This window comes from Cicer arietinum, chromosome 7 (assembly GCF_000331145.2).
Source record: "Cicer arietinum cultivar CDC Frontier isolate Library 1 chromosome 7, Cicar.CDCFrontier_v2.0, whole genome shotgun sequence".
Taxonomy (NCBI): domain Eukaryota; kingdom Viridiplantae; phylum Streptophyta; class Magnoliopsida; order Fabales; family Fabaceae; genus Cicer; species Cicer arietinum.
The window spans coordinates 12,068,132-12,079,720 of record NC_021166.2 but is presented as its reverse complement, the minus strand read 5'-3'; the positions used below and the strand labels follow the sequence as shown (position 1 = coordinate 12,079,720).

Genomic DNA, 11,589 nt, shown 5'->3' with positions numbered 1-11,589 from the left:
ATTATTCAATAAAAAAATATATTCCAAAAATTTCATAATTCTAAGTGGTAACATTGGACAGTCAACGCTAACTATGTTTGTGTGGACTAACCAACATTAATATTAAAAAATATTATTTTATGTTTTGTATCTTTTTAAATTTTTAGTATTAAAATTTATTTAAATATTTTGATTTTTTTTAAATAATTCGAAATATAATTTTATCACAATATTTCATTTTTATTAAAATTCAAAATTTGGGAGAATTTTTAAATTAAATATCTAGAAAATATATAGACCAAATTTTTTTTGTTTTGTGTGGATTAATTGACGCTACACTTTTTTTTCATATAATTACATTATAAAATTGTTTCGAATTTATTTTAAATTTTTTAAAAATTCAGTATCGAAATTTTTTCTTTCTAAATACAAAAGTTTCATTTTTCTTTTTATAAAATAGTAAAAAGGATTATTTTGTAATTTTAATAGTTTTGTTGGAGTAGAAAGATTAGATGTTGGAGTGTGTAGTAGATTTCTCAACAAAAGTAGACTAATTAATCATATAAATATTTACAAACACAGAAGTTCAAAATAAATCATCAAATAAAAATTGACTCAGAATACTTCATCATCTGAAGTTCATAGGTGAAAGATCTAATGTTGAAGATGTATAACTAAAAGTTTAATTCAGCGTCGATCCTAATTCTAGATAGATAAGCTCTCTCTATATTTTCTAAAAATCTCACCATGATAACGTAATTTTTGTGGTGATAGTCTCCACTAATAAATATATTGTCAAATTTTATCTCATTCAATTTAAGACTCTTAACACAATACGTCACACTCAAGAGTGAATATCTGGAGCATGATTGGAGTTGTTCATAGCAAGTGACTCAATTAATCTTAAAAAATCTCTGATAGGATTTTAGAATTTGAATTAAATTAAATTCAATCTACAAAATTAACTTATAAAATAAAGGATTATCTTCACTACAAACATATTGGCGTACCTTATCTTATTCAATATATAACTTTTAACACTTAACATTGATTATTAAATATTATGAGATTTTTTGGTGCATCAAATTAGTAACCACGTTGGAGATTAAGAGAATATGGGATATTTCAAGTTTTTTTTTTCTTACCCCATAAATTTCCGTTAAAACTTATGTGTGACTTAAGTCCTCTTCGTATTTTTATCCTTAAAAAAGGGTAAGTTGATGAGAACTTTTCTTTAAAAAATTGTCTGAAATTAATATTGATTTTTAATATATATATCATACGACAAAAAAAATTGGTTCATCTTCGTCAGTGCGGTTGTTTTCAAAACCATCACATTAAAATGATCCAAAATGTAGGTATTGTCCAAGAATGAAACAAAAATTAGACGATAAACACATGAGAAAGATAGAATAGTTATTAAACCTCTGAAATCATGTGTAGATATTGGAGGCAGCAAAGTATTTTTACACAAACAAATTTCACCCCTTAAGAATAAAAGTTTATCACCTCCATTAGGGGGATTGGAAAGTTGAACTATGAAGGAAATTGTTTCTTCCCTAGTGACTTTTTCTTGAGAACAGTTTGTTGTTCGGTTGTAACAAACACATGAACTTTTATCCTCGTCTTTGGATCTCCAAGAATATGTTAAGAATTCATGAAACAAACGTCTACTAAGTGTTGATATCATTAATTGTGGTCAAAAGTAGAGTGAAAAAGACAACAATGATCTTGGATTAATACTTAATTGATAAAAAAAAGGATAGATTAGTTAAATTTTGATTTGGTATCACTTTTTTTTTTAGGTATCTTCAGTCAAAAAACATATATTAATCTTTTGAGATATAAATATATATTTTATATATTGATATTCTCTAATAAATATTTTTCTATACATATGGATCAAAAGATAAATATATACTCTCATGATTAAGAGATTTAAATATCAATCAACTGTGACACTGTAGGTTGGTTTGACTTGGTCTTATTGGTCTAATTCCAATACATTTATTTTGTATGATGTTATTGCTACAAACAAAAACAATTTATCTACTAATTTTCACTGAGAAACTTGTAATTGCACAAGATGGAATATGCATGAAGTTAACAGCAAGAGAACTGTCCAACCCAAGTTTGAAGTGGGCACATTGTGGACCTAAGGAAAAGCCATTTCTAAGTCCCAATCACTCTCCACTTTGTCCAATCAACCCGAAATGGTAACTAGCTTTCTCACCAATTCTGTTATCCACACCATCCAATCCAATAATAATAATAACAATAACAATAATAACAAAAAGGTATCAAAAACATTGTTTGAGATCATCACGCAACATAAAAAACACACAACACAAAGAACATAACAAACCTTTGAAGGAGATGAAACAATAAAAAGAAAGCCACTCTTCCATATGAAAACCATCACACTAATTACAATTTCAATCTCAATACAATCTTTTGACAAATAAAAAATCATATATAAAATAACAACATACTTTAAAAAAAATGAATTGTCAATATAAATTAGAGATGTAAAAATGAAATTCGCCACTTATATTAAAAATATAAAGGAGGACTAATTTTATTTTATTTTATCTGTAATTTTCAATTTTCAAGACAATAAAATTTGTTCAAGTATTATAGTATAATTACTTATTGGCAAAGTTGATGAATACTTGTCATCAACAAAGTTGTTATATACTTCACACCAATATCATAGTTATAAAAAAGACTATCTGCGTTGACGAATCATTTCAATGAAAGCTAGAGATATTACATTGAGTTGAAAGTAAACATGGTTCTCTTTTGTTAAAGGAGAAGTTTCACTTTCACCTTTCTTTTCTTTGAACTGATCTTCACAAGTAACCGAATCATCCATGGCAGCGCTCACGTTTATATTGGCCGTGTCGAAATCCTTCGATTCATTGAAAGCAACCATGGCATCTTCTAAAGATGAAAGTGAATCATTGTAAAGATCAAAACAATCTTGTAAACAAGCTCTCACATATTCACCATGAGTTTGGTTTTTCAAGTGCTTTGAAATTATGGAAATGATATTTGTTCCATTGGACTTGGTTAGTCGAATTGACAAGCCTACAAGATCTTCAAGTTTGGAGGGGTGTGATTTGCTCTTGCAAGAAGCTTCATTAAGGGATGCAACACAAAAATCATAGCTCAAATTTGGGTCATTCTTGGAGGCTTCGTTACAAGATTTAAAGATAAGATTGGAGCCATTTGAATATTGAGAAAGTAAGAGAAGGGAAATCATAAGGTATATGAAGAACTTCATGCTTCTAATTCTTTTTTTGGTAGAGTGTATGTTTATGAGAAATGGAATATGATTTTATACCTTATATATTATTTATTTTGCTAGTTTATATTAGAACTGTTAGTTTGGTGGGAATCTGATACTACACATTGATTGGTGAAGGAAAACTTACTCTGGCAAAAGCCAAAAAGAAGCTAAAACTTTGTTTCTTTCTACTTGCTTTTCTGTTCTGATTTGGTTACTTTTGGTAATCTTTTCTATATGTACGTTATATTAGCTAGAAAGTAGAAACCATAAGAAATTTGTCGCGTAACGCATGCATACATGTGGGCTCTTTGGATAAAAAAAAACAAAGAATATATAAATGTTCTGTTTGGATTGACATTAGATATCATATTATGGTGGAAATCTAGTGTCCCAATACACTTGTGAACCAACAAATCCTAGCTTTTGAATTGCTGTACGTATAGATAAAACTCCACGCATATACAAACACGCTACACGCAACAATATAGAGAGAATTGAAAAGTTCTATGTAGTTAGTTTAGCTGATGAATTAAGAGACACTAAAGAAATTTTTAAGAGGTTTTAAATTTAAACATGAAAAATTATCATAACCATTAATTTATTAAGATTGACCTATAAAAAAATTAAGAGAATTGAGAAGTATTTGACATTCACTAGTGATTAATAAAATTTAACCAAGGTCAAATAGATTGAAAGTATTTGGGTTTAGCTCTTGACTGAAATAACAACTAGTCATGATTTACTTCCCTACAACTGAAATTTTGAATTACCAAGTAGAGCTCTCAGAAATTGGAGGATTGAGACAAAAACATAAGTTACACCTCATAGGTAACTTTTTTGTCTTATTGAACTGGGAACAACGAATTTTGAGAAACACTATTTTGCATGATATAATGTTGCCTATATAAAATAATAAAACCTATATCAAAATCCTTGTTGTAGTTATACATGCTTTTATTTATAAGCATATGTTCATTGAATAACAACTCAAATTCGGATCACGATGACGATTTACTAAGTGTGTGTTTGAGAGACACTAAAATCATGGCAATTAAAAAACTACGCATTGAAGCTTTTAAAAGTTAGAGCGGGAGAGTAATATTCCACAAAGCTGAAACAAAAATAATCTATGTGAACGATTCTAAAGCTAGGATGAAAAGTTCAAAACCCTGAGATTAACTATCTACAACCTCGAAGCCCTATTAATCTCCTATGATTCTTGTTTCAATTCTCTTTCCCATCTTACATTAGAAATCCAAAATGTAGGATCGTACATTTACCCTTTGATTTTTACTTAGTTTTTTTAGTCAAAAAATAAAAATAAACTTTAAACTTTTTTTTTGCTTTCAGCCAATACTTCATTTTTTACAATCAGATTATTTTTATTTAATTTTATCTATATTTAACACAAATACCTAGTTTTATAACATCATTCGATGGTAAACCAAGTATGCTACGTGGGAAAATGCTTGGCATCGCGAATAGTAATTACACGACAGACTTTCCAAGAATGTCATTGGCCATTACCCCTGATTTCCGTCAAAGTGGATAGTAAACCATCGTGACATGTAGCAATGAAAATATGTCCAAGTCTTGTTTTTACATGTATTTGAAATTTTCCGTTAACCCAACTGAAAACCTAACATAGTCGGAGTAAATAAAAATAAAAACCACATGAGAGAGCCGCCCTACCATTTTAGAAAAAATAATATTTTATTATTTTATTTTATGCACAATTTATATAAGAAGAAGGCAGACAACGTGTAGCAATGAAATATGTGCTAAAATAAAAGAACGTCGATCATATTTCCGTTTTCTTTCTTTTTTTTTTTATTTTACAAATATTTCAAATTGGAAGGCTAACATAGTCGGGCTAAAAAAAGAATAAAAACCACATCAAATAGAGAGCTGCATGCTATTTTAGAAAAGATAATGTTTTATTATTTTATTTTATTTTATTTTATTTTATTTTATTTTATTTTATTTTATTTTATTTTATTTTATTTTATTTTATTTTATTTTATTTTATTTTATTTTATTTTATGTAAAAAAAAGGCGGACAAACAACTACAATTTACAAAGAGCCGGAGAAGATGATGTTAAATGAAGAGCAAGATGATGCAGTTGCTCACCTATCACAAGAACAACTTCAATTGTGGAGAGTGATGTGAGTCATAATGATATATGGAAATGTCGACCCCATCCAAATTGTCAATTTCTTGGGCTTTGCTCCTGATTAATACGGTCAGTTGAATATACTTGCTCCAGTTCCCCAATATCACAACAAACAACATTCAGAGTCCATGGTACTGAATCGACATAGAAACCATTGAAACATGACGTGTACAAATACGTGTTGTTGTAAGTCAAGAATACTGCTATAAGTTAGAGTGTAGTCTCCATGGACACCCACCGTCAAAAGCATGCTCTAACACATCTTCCATTCGTTTTGCAACCAGTATCTGTTAACAAGTCCAAAAAGGAAACGAGTATTTTGTATTTCATTCCAACAATTATAAGATATTATGGATCTGCCTATACGAGTGAACAGAGTCAACCCAAGGGTAAGGCAACTAAAGCAAACGCTTTAGCCGACCTAGAAATAAGGCAACTAAAACAAGGCCATTAATTATGTTTAAGAAATTTTCTATAATTATTAAATAAAATTTTAATAATTTATTTATTAACTTTTTGAAAAAAAATTCGTTTAATAATTTCGCTTTAGGCCTCATAACGTGTTGGGCCGGTCATGACTGTCTTAGCAAACGTTCTGCAAGCAGAATTACCTCCAAATTGGCAAGCACTGATGATGGTACTTCAACCAAGTCTTTCAGGTTCCTTTCAGGCAGGATAACTCTCTTGATACCATAACGATGGGCAGCTAATACCTGTGTGAGAGATTAACAAAAATAACATTATGTCACCTTGTACAACTTTAACCTTTTAAATTTGTCACTGTCAGTCTCAATGGAAAATGAATACATTCAGACGTGATCAATGCATTTCAAAGCCAGGTACAAGTGGTGTGGCAGATTAACTCTGCAAATACATTTTTATGTAGCATATTACCATTTGAAATGGCAAAGTAGTTTCATATCATTTTTCCGGTTATTATTTTAGGTATGGGGGATAGGGGGTTATTGAATACTTAAATATCAGTCTTCATATCATCTGGCAGACATATTCTCAGTCATTGAAGTTCAGGAGGCCTTGAAACACAAAAGACACTCATTTTATGCGTGTCTATCCCAACACATAGTAAATCAATTGGGCATTGTAACATAGGTTATTCTAAGCTCTAATAACAACAACTAAGGCGTGTCTCACTACTCACTAGGTGATGTCAGTTGCATGAACACATTGCCAAAATAAGCAATAAAAAATTTCCCTTAGTTGGGTTTTTGCAAAATGGTAGTTATTATAAATGGGATCCAGGTGGTAGGGTTTATGACTGTTCGGGTCTCTACACGGCGATAAGTAAAAAGAAAGTAGCTGTGAGATTGTGCCAATTCGTGGAATTTATTAGTTTAGCGCATTTCACATAGTTCTTCACCACATAGACAAGGTTAATGTTTAGGGGGGAGGGGGAGCATTCACAGGTTAGCTAAATGAGAGGATAGTTGGGAGGCTTAGTTTGTTAGACATAATTAATTAACAGAAATAAGGCATGTCGCCTATAAAGATTTATAGAGTTGAGTATTTTGTAAATAGTATAGACTTGAATGATGGCCAATTTGGCATTAGGAGAGTCTAGAGCCTCCAAAATACTCTAGGATTTCATCCTGTATCAAGAGACTTTCTTTATTTTCTGCATTAATACAGTTTCATCATAATGCCCATAGTCCTGTCTCAGGAAGTTAACTAACAGGTCATGAAGAGATGAGAGTTTTACCTTATCCTTGACACCACCAACAGGTAGAACTAGTCCCCGCAATGTCATCTCTCCGGTCATAGCTGTATCTGATCTCACACTTTTCTGAGTGAAAAGGGAAACCAATGATGTGACTAAAGTCACACCTGCCGAGGGCCCATCTTTAGGAACAGCACCCGCAGGAAAATGAATATGTACATCACGCCCCTCCAAAAGATTAAATCCCATTGCAGCAGCCAGCCTAAGATCAGTCGCCCTTGCCCTTACCTATGAATTCAATCCTTTAGTCAAAAAGGAAACTCATGATTCTTGATCCAAATTCATGTGTTGAGCATGCATAACAGTGGGATGGCAAATGTTCAATACAAACAAACATGACAGCCAATGTGCGGTGGCATGCATATCATTTCTGTTTGCAGTGAGACATATTTCAAGAACTTTTCCATTTTGTAACAGACATAGTGATACCTCTAGATGATCTTATATGACTAGATGTGTAGTAGATTTTTTAAAAACAGCCGTTACACCACTTATGCCCATGGTAATAAGAGTAAACCAATCAAGATGAAATATCATATATTCATATAGTATAACCATTCACTATTATAAATAATAGAAAACAAGAATAATTTTTTTATAATTCTGAAACTCCAAATAAATATAACATTTTACAACCATGCAAGTCTATACGTGACACAAACAAAATAAGGTGTGGGCCCAAACAGAATAGTACCGCAGGCTAACGTGGCAATGGAGCTAGAGTACTATTACTACTATTATATTAATATAAAAAATAAGTAATTTATTTTATTTATAAAATATTGTTAATATAAAAGCACACACACCTCCTGCCATCATTCCCCTCAGGAAAGGTGATGTGGAGGGAGGCAGCATTACCTCGTGCATGAGGATATGTACATAGATCATATGAATTCACAATGGCTTGTCTGTAAGCTAAAAAAATAAAACTGTAAGGGTGGTAGGGGACGAAAGTCCACTATATATGATTGTTTACCCATGTTAGTGCTATCTGAGCTGATTCTTTGATTACATCACCAAGTTGTCCAGTGAGATGCAGTTCACCCTTCCCTACCATTGCTGTAGCCTCCACAAACTGAACTTCTCCGCCAAAAGCAGTCCAAACAAGCCCAACACAGACCCCAGGGGAAGCCACACGCTCTGCAGCTTCTCTATCATCAAACCTTGGAGGCTGATAACAACAAATTGGGCATCAGTCCTACTGAACATATCATCAATTAAACTATGCATATATAGGATCTTTCATGATAATTTCACAATGAAGGAAAATCTTCACACGATGATGTTGTATATCAGATCCATATTGTAGAAGTGCATTACAACCAAGATTTGAAAGAAAAAAAGTTCTGGGGCTAAAATATGAGCCGCGGCATCACGGTTTTTTATGTCGCCGCGACTGCAATTGCAGCCGCATAAACCACATTTAATTGCAATTCTTCACAATATCAGGGATCACAGTGTGAACACAATTTTAAGCCTTGATTAAAACATTGTAATGGTAGTGTATATCAATTACCCCAAGAACTTTTTCAAGCATGGTTTCATCAACAACCAATGGAGAGGCAATCCTGAATGTGTGTGAGATTTCCTGACTATTTACACCCATTGGTATCACATCCATTTCAACTTCAGTGCCATCAGCAAGTCTATTTTCCAGAAGTGGGGTAGAAAGTCCTTGCACCCCTTTGTTTAATGGAACCACTTGTTCTTGCTCTACAACTCTTACTGCAGCAGCACGAGCCAGGGCAGCAAGATTCCTCTCCAAATTCCGCACACCAGCTTCCCTAGTATATCTCTGAATGACAATTTTCACCATTGCCTGCGTCAAAAGAGTGCTAAATTAGAATTTTATACAACCAAATTGCTTTCCAAGAGTAAAAACAGAGAAAGCAAAAAACATATGACCATGTCTAAACCCTAGGAACCAATAAAGTTCCAAGATATGTGCACAAGAGAATATAGATCTGCTAAACAGAGAAAGCAAAAAATATATGACCATGTCTAAAGCCTAGGAACCAATAAAGTTCCAAGATATGTGCACAGAGAATATAGATCTGCTGAATTGAATAATTTAAACACTGAGTTGCTAGCCTATACATTCATCTAAACCATGTGAAATTAATGGAGGAAATCATCTATCTCGGTTTTCCTTTTTCTTGAAATATGGATTATTTGTTTGTTTATTTCACTTTAATCAAGATGGCACCCAAAATATTAGCACTTCCACCAAATGAGCAGAAACTTTGCATTTTTTTGGATCTAATTCTAAATTTTAAGAAATTCAATACCTCAGGAATCTGAATAAACTCAGAACTCAATCCATGTTGGTCCAAAACTCTTGGAATCAAATGCTTCAAGGCTATTTGAAGTTTTTCCTCAGGTGTATATCCCGGGAGCTCGATCACTTCCATCCTATCCAGAAGCGCTGGAGGAATAGGCTGCATCCTATTTGCTGTAGCCACAAAAACTATCTTTGATAGATCAAATGGAACATTCAAATAGCTAACTAGATTTAAGGAATAACTTCATAATGAATCTGTTTCTAAAAAAGTTATAGTAGAAGAAACATTATCACTGAGTAGAGAGATACGAAGTCTGGCAGTTAACATCAGAAAAACAACAAAAATAAACATATTTTGGTAACATTAACACAATATCCTCAATTTTGAAAGAATAAAAGTTAGGACTAACTTATCCTCATCAATCATCCAAGAGTCAAACAGAGAAGTCTACAGAAAAATATATTACTAGCAAGATCACTATCAAACTAAGAAGATGAATATATTAGGAAAAACTGACATAGGAACCAGATAGTAAAAGTGCAAAAGAAAAGGTCTACCGATTAAAAAAAAGCTACCAAATTACAAATTACATCAATTGAAGCCTTGTGTTTGGGTGTCTGAAAAGGTAAAACGAGACACAAAAATAATTCTTCAAGGATATCTACAAAAATCATCAAATCCAACAGAACATGGCTATGGGAGGGGGATCAAATTGAGAGAAGACATTTTGAATTGTGAAGGATACTGATCATTGAATGTTTTATTTTGTTCTGGATCAAGAACCTCTAGCAATGCTGAAGCTGGATCTCCACGAACATCAGAACCTGTCTTGTCAACTTCATCAAGCAACATAACCGGATTGCAAACAGCTACTCTCTATATGCCAAATATGAGAAGCATCTATCAGTATAAAACCCAATGAAAACAAGATTAAATAGTTCAATCGCATGATTTCCTTTCTAGAAGTATATATTGCAATTACAATGTGCAGAGGAAAAAAAAAGTTAACAGCCTTTTTTTGGCTTTCCAGTATAACCGTCTTAAAATGCTTATAATGAAGACTTGCATTAAAATGAAACTAGGGGTACTGTGTATTCTTTAATTTTCATCTTCAGGTTAGGATTTGTGTGTCTTAACACTTATTTCTTTCAATTGAGAATTTATTCTAGGCATCTTTTAATTGAATCAGCATTCTCATTCTCCATATACAGTTGTTGTACAAACATTTGGAATCTAGATCTAGTCTCCATGTTTCCAATATTGACTAGCTCTGGTCTCACTAGAACAAAACCAAAAGCATTCCATATATTAAAATAATCTAAAGCTATCATAACTAATTGCATGTATTTGCAAATGTTGTACATATCAGACACTATTACAAGCAATTAGAAAATTTATAAAGTGAAAATTAACCTTTAAGCCGTCTATAAGCCGTCCAGGCATGCTTCCAACATATGTTCTCCTATGTCCTCTAATATCGGCCTCATCCTTGACTCCACCAAGGGATATGCGGATAAATTTTCTGCCCAAAGCAGCAGCAATAGAAGATGCCAATGATGTTTTACCGACACCTGGTGGTCCAACAAAGCACAACACCGGACCCCTTGCATCTGGTTTAAGCTGTGATGCATACATGCACTTAAATTAGAAACACATTAAACTTTACAATCCATTAGATACTGACAGGCGTAGTAACAGGGTATTTGGCAACCTTGCGAACTGCCAGGTATTCAATTATCCGTTGTTTGACCTTCACTAAACCATAGTGATCACTGTCCAGTCGATTTTGTGCAGCTCTCAAGTCCAGTTCAATCTCTTCGCTGGCCTTCTGCCAGGGCAGATCAGCAAGAAGATCCAGGTAAACCCGCGAACTGTTATACCCAGGTTGCTGAGGCTGCATTTTTTTAAGCCTCCTGAGAAAACAATTATAGCAAAATGAACTGATTGTCTCTACGAGGTTGTCGAATCACTTTGATAATAACAGTATCTGATTTTTCATCAAATTACTAAATATATGTTGCAAGTAATTCCTCACAAAGATCAATCATCACCATATTTAAATATGGTTCTATAAAAAGTACCTCAATTCTCTGTGTGCATGTTTCCATACGTTTGGTGGCATTCCT

At 32.7% G+C, this 11,589-nt stretch overlaps 2 protein-coding genes across 2 annotated transcripts in view; both read right to left on the bottom strand.

Annotated features, from left to right (window-relative positions):
- Positions 1–2,336: 2,336 nt before the first annotated feature.
- LOC101506235 (putative invertase inhibitor) lies at positions 2,337–5,542 on the bottom strand. The gene is made up of 2 exons (XM_027336940.2): positions 5,404–5,542; positions 2,337–4,171 (listed from the first exon to the last, which is right to left on the bottom strand). The coding sequence occupies exon 2, from the start codon at positions 3,263–3,265 to the stop codon at positions 2,708–2,710; it is 558 nt and encodes a 185-aa protein (XP_027192741.1). The 5' UTR covers positions 3,266–4,171; positions 5,404–5,542; the 3' UTR covers positions 2,337–2,707.
- Positions 5,034–11,589, bottom strand: part of LOC101506566 (lon protease homolog 2, peroxisomal-like) — a 16,101-nt gene continuing 9,545 nt past the window's right edge. The window contains exons 9-18 of the mRNA XM_073363871.1: positions 11,545–11,589; positions 11,175–11,376; positions 10,877–11,083; positions 10,209–10,339; positions 9,470–9,683; positions 8,698–9,000; positions 8,158–8,352; positions 7,164–7,409; positions 6,058–6,159; positions 5,034–5,733 (exon numbers count right to left, since the gene is read on the bottom strand). The exon at positions 11,545–11,589 is cut by the window's right edge and continues 11 nt beyond it. Of these exons, the coding sequence (XP_073219972.1) occupies positions 5,650–5,733; positions 6,058–6,159; positions 7,164–7,409; positions 8,158–8,352; positions 8,698–9,000; positions 9,470–9,683; positions 10,209–10,339; positions 10,877–11,083; positions 11,175–11,376; positions 11,545–11,589 (1,729 nt within the window). The 3' untranslated portion in view covers positions 5,034–5,649. The remainder of the gene's footprint in view (positions 5,734–6,057; positions 6,160–7,163; positions 7,410–8,157; positions 8,353–8,697; positions 9,001–9,469; positions 9,684–10,208; positions 10,340–10,876; positions 11,084–11,174; positions 11,377–11,544) is intronic.